Source organism: Sodiomyces alkalinus, assembly GCF_003711515.1.
Source record: "Sodiomyces alkalinus F11 unplaced genomic scaffold SODALscaffold_11, whole genome shotgun sequence".
Taxonomy (NCBI): domain Eukaryota; kingdom Fungi; phylum Ascomycota; class Sordariomycetes; order Glomerellales; family Plectosphaerellaceae; genus Sodiomyces; species Sodiomyces alkalinus.
In genome coordinates, this window is record NW_021167089.1 from 610109 (window position 1) to 626534 (window position 16426).

General features: G+C 45.5%; 3 protein-coding genes across 3 annotated transcripts; 2 read left to right on the forward strand and 1 right to left on the reverse strand.

Annotated features, from left to right (window-relative positions):
* Positions 1-133: 133 nt before the first annotated feature.
* On the forward strand, positions 134-2122 carry SODALDRAFT_328739 (ubiquitin-protein ligase molybdopterin-converting factor). The gene is made up of 3 exons (XM_028610766.1): positions 134-503; positions 589-1465; positions 1563-2122. The coding sequence occupies exons 1-3, from the start codon at positions 318-320 to the stop codon at positions 2039-2041; spliced, it is 1542 nt and encodes a 513-aa protein (XP_028463204.1). The 5' UTR covers positions 134-317; the 3' UTR covers positions 2042-2122.
* Positions 2123-4713: 2591 nt separating this feature from the next.
* SODALDRAFT_337412 (D-arabinono-1,4-lactone oxidase) lies at positions 4714-6270 on the forward strand (the record flags this gene model as incomplete). Its single annotated transcript, XM_028612682.1, has 1 exon — positions 4714-6270. The coding sequence occupies one exon, from the start codon at positions 4714-4716 to the stop codon at positions 6268-6270; it is 1557 nt and encodes a 518-aa protein (XP_028463205.1).
* Positions 6271-6951: 681 nt separating this feature from the next.
* On the reverse strand, positions 6952-7512 carry SODALDRAFT_337413 (hypothetical protein; the record flags this gene model as incomplete). The annotated part of the gene is made up of 1 exon (XM_028612683.1): positions 6952-7512. One exon carries the CDS (start codon positions 7510-7512, stop codon positions 6952-6954), a length of 561 nt encoding a protein of 186 aa, XP_028463206.1.
* Positions 7513-16426: the final 8914 nt, after the last annotated feature.

A 16426-nucleotide genomic window follows, 5' to 3' on the forward strand; every position in this document is an offset into this window, starting at 1 on the left:
AAAAGTATTCCCGTGGCGTGGCATTGGTCCCTGTGATTGGCTCCCGTGATTGGCTCCCGTGATTGGCTCCAACTCGGAATCTATCCCCTGTCGTTCCGACTCGCGCAATTGAACAACTTAAACTCCGGGATTTATTTGCGACCGAAACGTCCGTTGAATGATGATTATCAGAGAATATTCATTGTCTTTTGGTTTTGTTGGTTCATTTTTATGCGGCTGAGATTTCCCTTCCATTTAACTTGGTAAGGCCGCTTCCTGTCGTTTGCGGATCATTCTTCGCGATACCCTGACCAGAGCATGGATTGCTGTTGCTGAAGATGTCTTCATTTCTCTCCAAGGCGGCATCAGATCCGCGGGTACAGTTGGCCACTACAGCCATCATCTCCGGCGCGACGGTCGCATGCCTCATATTTGGCTATCAGTCCTTAGCTAGGGAAGAAAGACTCGATGAGTTGAAGCGTTCCATCCCCCCTCCGACAGATACTACATCCACCCTTGACAAGGTACACATATAGATGCCCTCATTCAGTCCCATTCGACCCAGTTCGCCATCCAAACGGCAAACTCGTTGCTGAAATCTCGTGACAGGTTAGAAAAACCGGCGGCACTCTTCCGCCCGTCGACAAGGAAGATGCTCGGAACGAAGCACTGGCGAGGCGAGCGCAAGCGGGGGACTTCGACGACGAGCTCATTCTAGAGCAGCTGGCCCGGAACCGCGTCTTCCTCAAAGACGAAGGGCTGGAAAAGCTGCGCAAGTCGTTCGTCATCGTGGTAGGCTGCGGCGGCGTTGGGTCACACTGCACCGCCGCGCTCGCCCGGTCCGGGGTCTCCAAGATCCGGCTCATCGACTTCGACCAGGTCACGCTCAGTTCGCTCAACCGCCACGCCGCCGCCACGCTGGCGGACGTGGGGATGCCCAAAGTCCAGTGCCTCTACCGGCGCCTGATCGCCGTCACGCCCTGGGTGAAGTTCGACCTGCGTCTGCAAAAGTTCGAGGGCGATGTCGCCGACGACGTGCTCTCGCCGTGGACGGAGGACGGCCAGCCGCCCGACTTCGTGGTGGATGCTATCGACAACATCGACACCAAGGTCGCGCTGCTGAAGTATTGCCACGACCGCAAAATCCCCGTCATCTCGAGCATGGGGGCCGGCGCGAAGAGCGACCCGACGCGGATCATGATTGGTGATATCGGGACTAGCACGGATGACGGCCTGTCGCGGGCGACGCGGAGGAGGCTGAAGCTGCAGGGCGTCACGAGCGGGATACCTGTCGTCTACTCCAACGAGAAGGCAGGCGAGGGCAAGGCCGAGTTGCTGCCTCTTCCGGAAGATGAATTCCAGAAGGGCAAGGTCGGGGATCTGGGGGTGCTCCCCAACTTCCGCGTACGAATTCTACCGGTTCTTGGAACCATGCCGGCGGTGTTTGGATACACCGTCGCCAACTACATCATTCTGAGCATCACGGGTAAGTCTAATATCTATGTTTCTTACTTGGCATTGCTGGCCAGAGGGTCATGCGTTAGTGAGAAGGCCTTCGTTGCTGATATAGCGGTTGCGCTTAGGATATCCGCTGGACAACAGCGTGAATAAGAACCGCGACAAGATGTACGACGGCATCTTGGGCCTCGTCCAAGCCAGTGAAGAGAGGCTCGTGCGGTATTCAGAGGGCACAAGCGCCGATCTCGATGTCGCCAGGGGCCTGCGACTGCCGCTAACACCAGGCGACGTGGCGTTCCTTGTCGAGGAGCTGTACAAGGGCCGCAGCGCCATCACGGGCGTGCCGACGAGGCTTTCCCTAGTCCGGTGGCGGAAGCCGGAAGGCACGCCCCTCATAAGGATAGGAGAAGGGCTAGAGGAGCAAAAGAGCTCGAACGTTAGGCTGGGTGATTTGGTCTGTATGACCAAGGATGAGGCATCGAGGCATGAGAAGACTATCTTGATGGGTGTTGGTCGTATCGAGGATCTCTACGATGAGCAGACGATTTCCAAAGTGGAGGAGAGGATTAAAGAGGCACAAGAGTCTGAGAGATACAGATCATAGTGACTCAAATAAGGCCGTCTCTTGGTACCAAGCCGTAGAGGCAAGTATCTAGTGTAGAAATCTGCAGAATATGTTGCCTGCGTTTGATGATTGCTCCGTACTCTGCAAATCTACGCACTGTCTGCAGAATGCTTAGTCAGCGAGCGGATAGTGGATAGGCTCCAACACGCGTTTGGGAACGCGTCGGATTGTCTTTTGGACTGAAACTCGAAGGTTCCACCCGCTCTCCCTCTTCTTCGTCTTCTTCTTCTCCTCCTCCTGCTCCTTCTAACTTTTCCTTTTCAGCAACACAAACACTCAAGTATTATACTCTCTACCAAAACTGTCAATATTGGCCTACGCCGTGTCCGATACTTTGAAGAAGGCTATTCGAAGGAGCCAGCATTCGGTTCCCTTGTGATATCGATTTCACTCCATTGCGATCTTTCCCGAAAGATTTCGTCGAGGCAAGCGTCACACGACAAGAACTTGCCAAGCACACCGTGTTTGAAGAAGAAGCAAGCGCCACATGATGTGCTTCATGTGGGAATTATCGCTTGAATGTATATGAGTCTGGATACCGAAGCATCGCGATGTCTGCCAGAGGATTTCTCTTCGCATATTCTATGCCGAGTTGGGTCCCCGATTCGAGAAATTCAGTGCACAAACTCTGTGCATTATCTCAATATCCCAGCGTTTTGTGCCGCCAGCTGATTCCTTCGATGTCGACTACCGAAAACAGAACATAACAGGCGATAGACAGCTGATCTGGCTCAATTCCCCCCGATTTCACGATCGGATCACGATGTCCACAGAGCCAGAGGTCGGCATCGACCATAACGAACAGAGATTCCCAACTCTCCTCCTACTCTTCCTGTTTCTTTCCTTCCCCGGGGGTTATACGAGCCTACCTGCCTTATCTGCCCACGTACAGAAGTTCAACAGCATCTCAGGGAGCAACTCTACCCTTCTCGAGACGCATTGAATCGAGTCTGATCCTTTCTTTTCTTCTTTTTTCTTCTTCCGTTTCTCGACTTTTTGAGTTCTGTTTCTTCCTTAAAGCCTGCGGTGACGACACCTCTTCACAAAGAGTTGCTGGGATCGTTCCACTGTGGTTCCTCCGGGAACCCTCTGGGAAAACGAAAAGACCATGCACAAGAACGGAAATCTGAGCAGGCGCTCCAACCGATTAATCGCTCTGCTGCCCAGTTGGTCAGCAATTGTCCCAAGACACACAGTGCCGCTGTGACGACAACCGCTTAACTAGAAGCGCCTTGGATACATACATGTGTGTGTATCATTCCTCGAGATGCACTACTTCCCATCATGGGGACGGCCGTTTCTAGGGGGTAACGGCCATCCCTTTTAAATGGGAAACTAGATGTACCACTTCCCATCATCGGGGTGGCCGTTTCTAGGGGGTGACGGCCACACCTTTCGCATGGGATCTGGCAGGGACTCTTGGAAGCGCTGGTGAAAGTTCACAAAAAATAGTTTTCAATCGGAGCAGGCAGCTGTCTTGGTGGCCTTTGTGACGCTCGCCGAGTGGCAGAGCATGTCGGGAGCGAAAGTCGAGACACTCGACCAAATGAATTATAGCCCGGTGATGACCAAGGGAAAACCAAAAAGCCAAATTTGCAGACAGCACAGAAGTATGCGGAGGATGACTATCGTCCTCCACTCTGGCCGTTGTCAGTGAGAACCAGAGAGCTAATCTGAGGGCATTCCTGAGTGTTTTTTTCTTCGGTCTTTATGTATTTTTCTTCTAACAACTCGGTATCTCTCTCCCCACACCTCTCTCCTTTCATTATTATTCTTATTATTTGCCTTGGTATCGTCTTCGAGTTCCGTCTCTTCTCCTCCGATCTCCCCCGTTAACAGCGATCCCTTTTCTGCCTATTTTACACCTATAATATTAGTATATACTTCGGCTTTGACTAGGTCGCTACCTCGTTGTTTACAATACCGTAAATAACTATCCCTTACTAGTCCCTACGCTATTGCTTCGATATTAATAAGCCTATATACGGTATAACTCGGATCATACCCTACTCGTAATAGCCATTATTATTATCCTTAGGCTTACCCCTTTTAGGGGAGGGTTTCTATAACGCTATCTATAACTAGAGTTAGTATATTATTACCAAGGCACTACTATAATACAGAACCACTTATATCTTTATTACTACTATTACTAGTGCTATTCTTATTAATTATTATCCTATATCTAACTATACTATTAGCCCCTTGCCTTTATAATACTACCCGCGAGTTATATACCGAAAATTAGAATAGAAAATAACAAAATACTAGAAAATACTATATTAGTTAGGTAGGATACTATCATAGTAAACCTATAAGGAAAGAAGGAAAATAAAAGAGGGCTTTAAAGGATATTAACCCCACCCTTCTTTTTTCTTAGTCTACTATCCGTCCGAGTCTTTATTAGTCGTACATAGCATACCTATTTCACCCTCACAACGGAACTATCAATCCGAACTTCTCTCCCTTCCCTTATCCCTTATTTTGTTTTTTTCGTATTTCGACCAAGCGCTTTAGTTGGGTCATGGCTGTTCTTTAAAGTCATGATGGTTTGAGCAGATACCATCATTTCCCTATCCACCTCATATCTATCTGCTCGAGATCTTCTGACCTCTGAACACCTCCCGATTGCGATATCAGACGTGACCAACATGGATCCTAGAATTACCGCAGAGCTCGAGAAGAGGGATGATGGCGTCGCATTTCGCGCCCGCCAGAATCACCTCCACCACACCTGGGCGAGGACTTTTACGTCAATTCCGGAGCTTTACATTCAACCCGAGTCGCTGGAAGAGGTCGAAAAGCTCGTTAACCTGGCCCGAGTATGCCGCCGCCGCGTCGTCGCCACGGGCGCTGGTCATTCGCCTTCCCACATCACATGCACTTCGAACTGGCTCGTGAACCTTGACAACTTCAACCGCATCCTGTCCGCTGACGCGGAGACCGGGCTTGTTGTCATGCAGAGTGGTATACGTCTCTACACTCTCGGTGAGCGCCTGGCCGAACTTGGCCTCGCCATGCCTAACCTCGGCAGCATCAATGACCAGTCAATTTCCGGCGCCATTACCACCGGCACCCACGGCAGCACGTTACGCCACGGCCTCATGTCCGCCGACGTCGTGGCTCTCAAAGTCACCCTCGCCAACGGAACCACCGTCTCGTGCTCTAAGGAGGAGAACCCATCTCTGTTCCGTGCTGCCCTCCTTTCGCTCGGTGCTATCGGCATCATCACCGAGGTGACGTTCCGTGCCGTTCCCGCCTTCACCCTCCGCTGGCGCCAGGTCATCGACGCGGACCGCGTCATGCTGGATTCTTGGCCACGCGATCTCTGGACCAGCTCCGAGTTTGTGCGCGTCTGGTGGTTCCCCTACACCCGCCGCGCCGTCGTTTGGGAGGCCAACAAGACCGACGAGCCCCTGCTTCCCCCGCCGGTCCGCAACTACGACGGGCCCCTGGGCTACTACCTCTACCACAACCTCCTCTACGCCGCGCAGTGGGTGCCGCGCATCCTCCCCTGGGTCGAGTGGTTCGTTTTCGGCCTCCAGTACGGCTTCGCCAACGGCTCCACCATCGCCGCCGTCCAGCCCTCGCGACAAGCCCTCCTGATGAACTGCCTCTACTCGCAGTTCGTCAACGAGTGGGTCATCCCCCTCGAGAAAGGCCCCGAAGCCATCCGCCGCCTCTCTTCCTGGATGAACCACCTCACCCCAGACGACCCGGACTACGTCCCCCACGGCATCCCCTTCTCGGCCGAGGGACTCTACGTCCACGCCCCCGTCGAGGTCCGCGTCTCCGACACGTCCCTCTTGGTCGACGCGCCCCGTCCGTACCTTGACCCCACCCGTCCCGATGGCCCGACCCTCTACCTCAACGCCACCCTGTACCGGCCTTACTATCGTGACCCGCCCTGCCGAGAACGCTACTACGAGGCCTTCGAGTGGCTCATGCGCGATCTCGGCGGACGCCCTCACTGGGCGAAAAACTTTAACGCTGGTGGCGCGGACCTGGCGGCCATGTATGGCGAGGATCTGGAGGCATGGAGGAAGGTCCGCGACGAGGTCGACCCGGAGGGCATGTTCGTGGGGTCGTGGCATCGGGAGAAGGTCTTGGGGGATGGACCCCGGCTTGCACTGGAAGAGGTCGAGGATGGGAGGACCCAGGTACGTGGCTGGGGCCTGAGAGTGTTTGGGAGGAGCGGTGGCAATTAGCTTCCCCAAGTCCCTTGCAATGCGTGGGCCTCGAGTCCAACCACCTGTTTGTCACGGGCCTCGTTTTCCAAAACTTTCATGATTTTACGACCATAAGCGCGTTGCCGTTTGATAGACACTTTCCATCTGAACATATTTCTTAACAAAAAAGAACCCACCACGAGGCAGTTGAGGTATATAAATCGTGATTCGTTAGCTAGGTGAGGTGACAGAAGCGAACGCTAAACGCATAAGGGGTATTATTTTCGCGTGCCGGAGAAAAACAGAAGAGCACCTCGGCTCCCGAGAAACACGAGGCCGAGATTGTCGACAGGAAGAAAAGAAGGCACGCTAAAAATAATAAGGGTGAGATGGTCGCAAAGACAAAGAAGAAGAAGAAAAGACACCCATGCTATGGACGCTGGGCAAAAAGGAGAATAACATGAAATCGAAAGAGATCATCAGGACATTTCCAACGAGTCGAGCCGTGAGGCCTTCCATCTTCCTTCTCCCTACTCATCAGCCGCGAGGCCTGTCCTTCTTAGAAACAACCAAATGCCCCTTTTCCCCGTCCCGTAACCCAAGTATGTCGACCCGCGCGGTCCTGTGTACCCGCCCGGGATGCTGTTTGTGTTTTTTTTTTCTTCTTCTTTTTTTTTTGTTGGTTTTCGTTGACATGTGATTTTCTTTTTCAAGCGTCCGTCACCGACGGTGTCGCCGGGAGCTCTCGTGACCGTGTCGATGTCCATGTCGGTGGGACGAGTGGTGACCGTCACGATGTCTCGAAGATGAGCCGCCGCCGCCGCTGCGTTCGAGCTCTCTCTCCATCTCTTCAACCCTGGATCGATAGCCCTTGACAATGTCTTTGATATGGCGGATGCGGTCGAAATCGAGTTCCAGCTCGTCTAGCTGCCTTATGATATCGTGATAACGCTCAATCTCGGCGTCGGCGCCTTCGATCAGGTTGCCAGCCCGGTCGAACTGGGCCATGGTGAAGGTTTGGCTCTGCTCGCTCAGATACAGAATCTGCTGCTCAATCTGGGACATGACGTGGTCAAAGTAGCGCCCGAGGGCCGTCAGGGAGGAGCTGTCCAATATCAGTAATCCCTGAGAAGACGCGCGACTGGCGGCTCTAGAGGAGCTGGAGCCGCCCCCGGTTCCCCCTTGACCCAAAGCCGCCTGCCCTTGTCGTAGGAGTTGGATTTCTTCATTGCTCAGGCCTAGCTGCGTGTCAGGCACGGCATTGGCATGTGAAGTCGACATAGTTTGATGGGGCTTGCGACGCGCGGTGACGCGCGATTGGACTCCCTAGGAGATGACGGAGTCGATAGCCGCCGCCGACTACCTTTTTCCGTAGTAGATCGCCGAAAGGCGGAGACGCGCAGGAAAATGGACCCTTCGAGTGCTTCGTTGTTAGGAACAGAGAAGGACAAGCGCGGGGAGCAAACAGTGGGTTGCAACGGTATAGGATGCTGTCGCACGGAGCACAAGCAGCAGCCGTGGTGGTTGACGGCATGAAATCGAGGAAGCGGGCGATAAGAGATGCGGAAGCCTTGATCGGGGCGAGCGAATCGTACGCGGCATCATGGTAGGAGGAGTCGGGCTCGGGACATGGCAATCGCGATGGCAAAAGCGGACGGCCGGTCGCTGGAGAGCGTCGGCGGCTCCAATAATGGAAGGATACGAAGCCCAGCAGCCACAAGAGACAAGGCCTCGCTCTTCATAAAAGGGGCTGGCGCACAGCGCAGCGAAGCACCCGATGGGGATGGCTTCACGGGCTAGCACCACCACGGCAATCCGCGACGAAATATCGTCGTCTGATTAGGGGGTCTTATTAATAATAATGAATAGTGTGGAGGAAAAGCAAATATGGACCGGTTAGAAGAGCACGCGGGGAGGTGGGGTTGGCAGGGAAATGATGACCGTGTGAGAGGGCCCGGACCACGATGGTAGCACAGTGTCATAACCCACAGTCATAATCTGATATTGATGGTGATAGATACCTTATTAATAACGAGCAATTCGTGAGCCCGTAATGACGAGGTGGTGTGCAGACCGAACTTTTATCCGAGATCCGAGACTCCCTTCAGGGAGTTGACCTTCGGAGAGACAATCTCCTTTCTCTCTTTTTTTTTTTTGTCTTTTCCATCCACCTACCTTATGAGAGGGATCTCGCCTGTAAATTTTCTTGGGAATCCACTTGGGGCAGAGGACAAGTTGGCGAAGATGGTGAGGTTGGGTGATACCACGATCGTACCTACCTTAGTTTCCCTTCCGACTCACAAGCTTCCCCACCCCATGACCGAGGTCGAGGGTGCTTCAATGAATGACGTCTTCGGTTTCTTCATTCCCCCTTTCCCGCACCAATTCTCGTCAGACGGTGCTCCTCTTCATACGTCTACTCAAAAGGTAGGCATCCACGTTAATTTAGCCAACCGTCGTCCCATCCGTGCTTCCACCTCCGCCACATTAATCCTGCCAGCTCGCTGCCAAAGGGAATCCTCTCATTTGTCACATTCCGCGATCCGAGAAAGACTCATTGCTTTAGGACTCCGCGTCACGATGAAGGCACCAGACCACAAAATCGGAGGATTTAGGGCCCGTCTATGCTGCCTACCCCCTAATTATATCTTAGCCCCCGGACCCAAGTCTTTTGATTATGCCGTTAGTGTTGAATTAACGGGAGTATGCTTGCATAGAGCGTTGATTCAGGAAATATATAATTGTATTAAGTATAAAAGAGAAAGGAAAAGGGGCGGGTATACGTATCCTAAATATATCTACCACCTTCTAAGCAAGGATAGTAGGGCACCTCTAACTAATAGGAGGTCACTATACTATAGCTTACGTGCTAGAATATAATACACCCCCTAATTATTACGCTATAATTAGCGGAACGATTACTTAGCCTAACCTTAACTTAGCCTTATTCTTAACCTTGAAATAGCCTTAAAGGGGTATTATACTACCCTTAATATCGAGTTAAAAGGCAGGAATAAAAGCTATAAAACAGTAAAGAATAATAATAATAGAAAAAAATAATAAAAGAAAAATACTATTAATAGTAATAGTAAATAGGTAATAGTAGGGCCTTCCGTAGATAAATTAAAGGCGTTATACCGGCATTTTAGAGCTTTTAGATCTTCCCTCTTATAACCCTTATTCCGTTATTTTTAAGAATTTTAACGATTTTGATCTAATTTTCCCTAATTTTCTATTAATAGCAGTAAAAATAATAATAACAGCGATATAGTAAGTATCTAAGCTTTATTGTCGGTAGCGCTTACTAACTAATAGCTTCGTTCTAGGCTCCTCCTACCCTCTTAGCCGTTACCCGTGCCGTGGTAGCTAAGAAAGCTTTGGCTAATAGTATAAAAAAGACTAAGGGTAAGGCCGGTACTAAGAAGGGTGCTTCTATAAGTTATTTCGGCGCGTTTATCCTTAGTTTATCTTCTTTATTTCCGACTAACCCTTTAATAGACTACTAAGGGTAATAGAAATAATAATAATAAGGATACCGCCGATACTTTTATACCGGTTCTATTCGACCCTCCTTACCTCGAATATATAAAGGGTATTTATTCTAGGAAATAGCGTTTATTTAATTACTATATTTCCGTCCCTAGCCGCTCTAATCGCTATTAAAAATATAAGAATAAAAACTATATATACTACCCTCTATAAGTTCTTACCCCTTATCTAAGGCGCTTTACGATTATAATCGTACGCTATATTTCGTATTAACTCGAAGATATATACGCTCTTAAGCTTTATAACCGCTAACCTATACTTATAGCTTTTTTAGCCTTATCTCCTTAGTTAAAATTCTTTTTAACTATATTATAGTCTATAAAATAGTTAAAATTCTTTTTAACTATATTATAGTCTATAAAATTAATAAAGACTCTAATAATAACGATAAAAAGGTGCGTTTAATATTTTATCTCTAGACTTAAATACTCTAACTAACTAATTCGTATAGTTCTTTACTAAACTTAAATAAACGGTAAAGTTTATAATTAAGTTAATAGAGGATAAGGAGAATAAGAAGTTCTTCTAGGAGGCGGAGCTTAAGGGAGCTTCTTACTAGGGTCCTAGTACGCCGACTACTACCTTTACCTCCTAGCTTATAGGGGTTATAATAGATATTCTATAGGAGAATAGATGTATTATTACTCCTCCTATTAGAGGAAATAGCGTAAATATTACGTAGGATAGTGCTTAGGATAGTAGTAATAAAGCTTAGTGAATTATCTAGTATACTCCGATATTATCTTTTATATTTTTAGGGTTTACTTTTAGGGTCTAGTATAGTATTATAGTATTAAGATAACGATATACCCTTCCTTTTACTAAATTAACTAAACCGCCGGCGCGTAGTACGCCTAGGGCGCGGGAATTTCGACTTTAACTACTTTTTTTTACCCCCTCCGTGCACTAATTATATTTAGATATACTTAGAAGTTCTTGAATTTTTATCGTGGAAATACTTTTATTAATCCGTCCGCTAGTATTAAATTCGTAATAAGATATACTACTCTACATAATCCCTTTACGTTTTCCTGCCTTACCTAAAATCGCTATATATCTATATAGCAAAGCCTAGTCTTAATCCTAAAGCTATCGTCGACTACTAGGCGTATCGTTTACGTGTTATCATAGTGGATATCCTAAGGAGATTCTAAATTAAAGCGTATTTTAACGAAAAAACGCTTTAATCCTATTATTTCTTTCGCTACTTACTCTAAAATAAGTAGCTCTACTTCGGTTATAGACGTTATTACCGTTACTTACCTTATTACTTTCTATATAACTAATCCACTAAATAGGCTAATAAAATAACCCTATAAAGATCTTTGTGTATCTAAATTATCTATAAAAAAGGCGTCGCTTACGATCATTATCGCCTATAAACTAAGGCTTAATCCGTACGAAATTAAGAGGTCCCTAGTTATAAATAAATAGCGAATAGCTTAATCTACCGCCTTATAATGCTTAGAAGAGGGGTTTCTAAGAAAGCGGGAGAGGATAAAGGCGGCGAATACCATGTTAAGACGTATTATAATTACTATATAAAGCACTAATCCGACCTTTTCTTAATAAGATTTAATCTTTTAAGCGGTGGCTTCGTCTTCTTTTTTCTAGTATTCTATAACAGGAATAGGGATTACTAAGTAGGTATTTAGAGCGTCTAGATTAAACCTAGCTATAATCTTTTCGATATATAAGTTATAGGAGAGGAAAACCTTATATTAAGGGCGATCTTAATTAATCTTAATACCTAAAAACTAATCGGCTTCCCCCTTTTCCGATACCTCGAACTTCGTTTTAATCCCTTTAATAACTATAAGGCCGTTTATAGCACTATCTCTATAAAATAATATAAGTGTATCGTCTATAAAGAAAATAACGAATATATCTTAAGCCTTTATATAGAATAGGCATAGTTCTTCCTTACTAGCCTCTATCCCTAAGTCCGTTAGGGTGGCCGCGAAGCTCTAGAACTATAGTCGAGGCGAGTCGCGTAGTCTATATAGTGCTTTATCGAGCTCTAAACACTTATCGGGCTACTTAAATCTATTAGGAAGTTCGTATATAATGGGCGTATCTATTTTGCTCCTCTAGGCGTTAACGAAGGTGTTAACGATATTAAGTTATATAATCTCTAGATTAAATTAAGTAGCTAAAGCTATAATAATATAAAAAGATTATATAGTAAGCGTTACTATATAGGTTCCTTTAATAATTAAGCTCTCCTATAAATCCCCTTAAATACATAAGCGTGCCTTATATCGTTTAAAATATCCGTCTTAGTTAAACTTATAGGTAAAAACCCACTTTAACGGAAAAGGCTTTAACTTTGCCTCTAAGCCCTTAATTTCTCTTTATATACGCTTCTTAATTAGCTTATTTACCTCCTTCTACGCGGCTTCCTTAAAGCGTTTACGTATCGGGTAGTTAGTAAGCTCTCGCTAATACCTTAGTATAGCCTTTAGGTAATCGCGATAAACCCTACTATCGATTAAGGGCTTCGGTAATATTATAGCCTTTTTATTAGTATTTAAATAAGTATTCGTTTTAGTATCGGCTACTCCGAGGATTATTATTAGAAGCCCTTTTAGCCCGTCCTAGCGCTTTTCTCATTAATTAGATAAGAAAAAGGTATAAGTCGAAGGTACGTTTAGCTTTACCTAATATATCCGTGGATTAATTCGAACTATCTTTCCTTAAGCTTTACGATCGTTAATTCTTACGCTTATACGCGTTACTTCCTTAACTAGAGTGCTCTTTTTCTTTTAGTAAGCGGTTACCTTAGGAGTCGGTCGGATAGGTAGTCTAAATCCGGACGCTATAGTACGGCTAGTGCTTTAGTTTGGATTAGGGGTAGCTAGTCCTTATACTATCGCCTATATACTCCTTTCTATAATTAAAATCATCGAAGTATCCGTATTAAGCTCTAGTATATATAATCCTAGCGTATTTATTACGGTACCTTCTTATATAGCCGCTCCGTTATCTTATTAGTCGGAAGAGTTATTAATTAAGAGTTCCTCTGAAGACTACAGCTCTACGCTTATAACCTAAAGATTCCTGCTCTAAGGATTAGGTATTACGCGTAGGGTTTAAAGTCCTGGTATAGGCGGTTCGGGTATACTAGGTATATTTAGTTGTAATAATAAAGCGTTTATTTTAGCCTTTATTACTCCTACCCCCGAGTTTAAACCCGTGGACTCTGCTTATTCTCTAGAAGGTACGCTATTAGTTAATCTACCCGGAGGGTAGGCTTATAGGATAAAGTTATTATCTTTATCTTCTTACATTTTATAAGTTATAAGCTAGTTCCTCGCCTCGGGCTCCGGGATCTATTCTACTTCTTCGCGCTATAATTTATAAAATAGGTGCTCGTTAAACTATATATTATACGTTATAATAGCCTTCTAAAGCTATAGAATCTATACTCGGTATATATTATAGATAATATAACCTATAAAATACTTAATATATCCCCTTAGTTAAATCGTATATAGTTTTCTATTCCTCCTAGCCTCCCTATCCCTCGCTATTAAATAGGCGCGGTAGCTATAAACATAAATACCACTCTAATCAGGGCGTAAATCGGCTATATACTCTTTTACCGGAATCGGCGTATTATCTTTAAACTATAAGTTAAAGATTTCTACTAGGGATTTCTATCCGTGTCGTTATAAAGGACTTATATTATATAATAACGCTACCGTTCTAGTACTCTTTAGCTATTTATTTAGGGGAATTCCTACTCCGTTAAGTATAGCGTTAGATTTTATAATAATTAGTTAACCGGCTCTTTCGCTACCTCTATTCGGTTTATAGGTATAGGGCGGTATAATTTCTATATCGATCCCTTAACTACTCGTCTATAGCTAGGTTATTAAATCCCCTACTAGATTAACGATTAAGGGCTTATTATTACTACGTATCTTATAGATATATAAAGTAAACTACCGGTTAACCTATTATTCAAACGCTTATAACGCGTTATAGACTATAACGCTGTTTTTCGAAGCTAAAGGCAGTATATAGATCTAGCCGCTATGTTCGTCCTTTATTATAAGTAGATATCGTATACCGTTATAGCTCTTAGGTAGCTCTTAAAGATCCTAATAAATATGCTAAGACGGTTATAGGGAGCGGTGTTCTGATATATATCGAGATATAACTTCACGTGCCTAGGTTCGGGAGTATAACTTATAGTCTATCCGCTTAGTTCCCTTAATCAATACATTCCTAGCGTTACGAACTAATACTTATAAAACGCTTAGTCCTAGATAGCCTACTCTTAAGTGTTTATTATTATTAATCTTACTCCGCTATCCTAACTAATCTATAATTATTATTATTTTAGGAGCCTTTCTAGGCTATACGGTCCTTCTCGGGTAGCTATAAAGGGGAAAACCCAGGTAAAACCCGGGGAAAACCTCTATATACTTCCTTAGGTGGAGTAATACCGTTACGGGGCCGATATAGCCCCGGTTCGTCTCTGCTACGTATCTAGATTATACCTTTAGGCTAGTGGCTAACGGGAAGTATAGCAGGCTAGTGGTTAGGTAGGTTAGCCTAAGCCAATCGTTAGCGACGGAGTAGAGACCGAGGGGGGTACCGCCGCGCCTCCGCGGTACGGTAGTTATATCCCTTTAGCCTCGGCCTCCTTACGTCTCCGAGGATTATACCTTTTATTTCTTCTGTTCGGTTAATAAAGAGTATAGAGGAGGTAGACGCCTCCTGCCTCCCCTAGGTAGGTTCCTGCTATATCCGGCGGTAGGTAGGGAGGATAATACTCTACCCTATTATAAAATTTAGATAGTTAATCTCCTATAAGGTTTTTATGCCTCTTTTTCTCTCTCTTCCTCCTATAATGCTAATAAGTTCGTTATAGGTTTTCCTCCAGATCTATACCCGCTTACGGTGCTATAGGCTTATCGTTACGGCTCTATACTAATAATAAACCCTTTTAGTTTTCCTTATTATTTCTCTCTTATACTTTAACTATAGGTGTTTTATAGGTAGTATCGCGGTGGCGTAGTAGCGTAGGGGTTAACTAGATAGTATAGTATTAATTTATATATATAAATAAGTAATCCGAAATAGTAGTATAATATAAGTTCTTTTCATGGCGTAACGGTGCCTTAGTAGTAGCGTGCTAATAATCGTAGATATCGTCTCCTAATCATACTAATACTAATAATAATAACCGCCGCTACGAGCACGGTATAGTTTATGTTATACCGTATATAGCCCTTAGTAGCGTCGGAGTGGTATTATAGTGCTAATATAGGGTAGTTATATTTATTATAGTAAGCGTTTAGGTACTTACCCCGATAATATAGAAGCTTACGCTAATACCACGGGAATAGGCGCGGCCTATTACTAGTATACTAATAATCGCTATCTATATAAGAATATAAGTTACCTTAGTGCTATAGTAGTGCCGTGTATACGTTATAGTAGTTATAGCTAATAATTCGATAGGTCTTCTCCGCTACTAAGAAGTAGTAGTAGCGCCTTATAGATATCTATTAGGTATATATAGCGGTAAAGGCCGCTAGTAGCGCGGGTATCGCTATTTTAGGTATCCCCTTTTAGTGTTATAATAGCTCTACGCTAATAAGTTATAGGCTAAGGAGCGCCTAGGGATAGCATCCCGGTCTTTTAGCCGGGCCCTAAACTAGGCGTTACCTTCCGGTCGCGGTTATAGCGGTACTATGTTAGTAAAGGTATAGGAGTTATCTTATTAGATAAGACGTTTAGAGGGTAAGATAGATCTAATCCTAGAAGACCTTATAAGTAGCACCCCCTTAGTCTTATTATAGCTCCCTAGCGGTATTAGTTAGCTAATTAGTCTAGTAGGGTCTTAAGTATATTAAGAGCGGTGTTAATGCCTCCGAGAGAGGTAATAATAATAAGAGCTAATCTATACCGTACTAGTACCACGTTAATACTGCTAGGGTCCCGGCTTATAGGGCCCCTATTCTAATAATTAATTAGTCGTCGTATCGTCTTATCCCCGATACGGTTTTATTTCGGTATCACGGGTATCTTTATAGGCCTTTATAACTTCAAGGGCGAGGCGGAAGTCCTTAAGCCTTTTCTGTTATAGGAACCACCTTATAACTATCCCGGCCTTAGTATCGTATGCTAGTACGTCGTATAAATCTCCTCTACTTATAAGTGGCCTCCTTACGGTACCGAAAAGGTCCTTACGGTCTTCCTTAGTTACCTCCTAGCACTAGAGTATTACGTGCTCCGCCGTTTCCACCCCTCTATCTCCGTAAAGGCACCGCGGTAATAGGAAGCCCGGTACCCTCGCTTTAGCTAGGAATACCTATAGGCCTAGTTTTTCTAATCTAATCTAGGTAAGTACGGAGCTTTATAGTTTAAGGAGCCCTCTATATTTCCGGAGGGAGCGTTATATTAGAGGGCGGCTTAGTACCGCTACGGCGTAGGTATAGGGCCGCTATACTTTCGCCTAGGCTTAACCCTATTCCCTTATAAGGGCCTTCCTCGGGGGCGAGGTTCTAGCCTAGTTTATTAGAGCGGTAAGCTATACTATCTACGCGAGGGCAGTATAGGTCCTATAATACCGGTTCGGTACTGCTAAGACTCTCGCCGCGACGTATACTCCGGCTAATATCTTATTTTT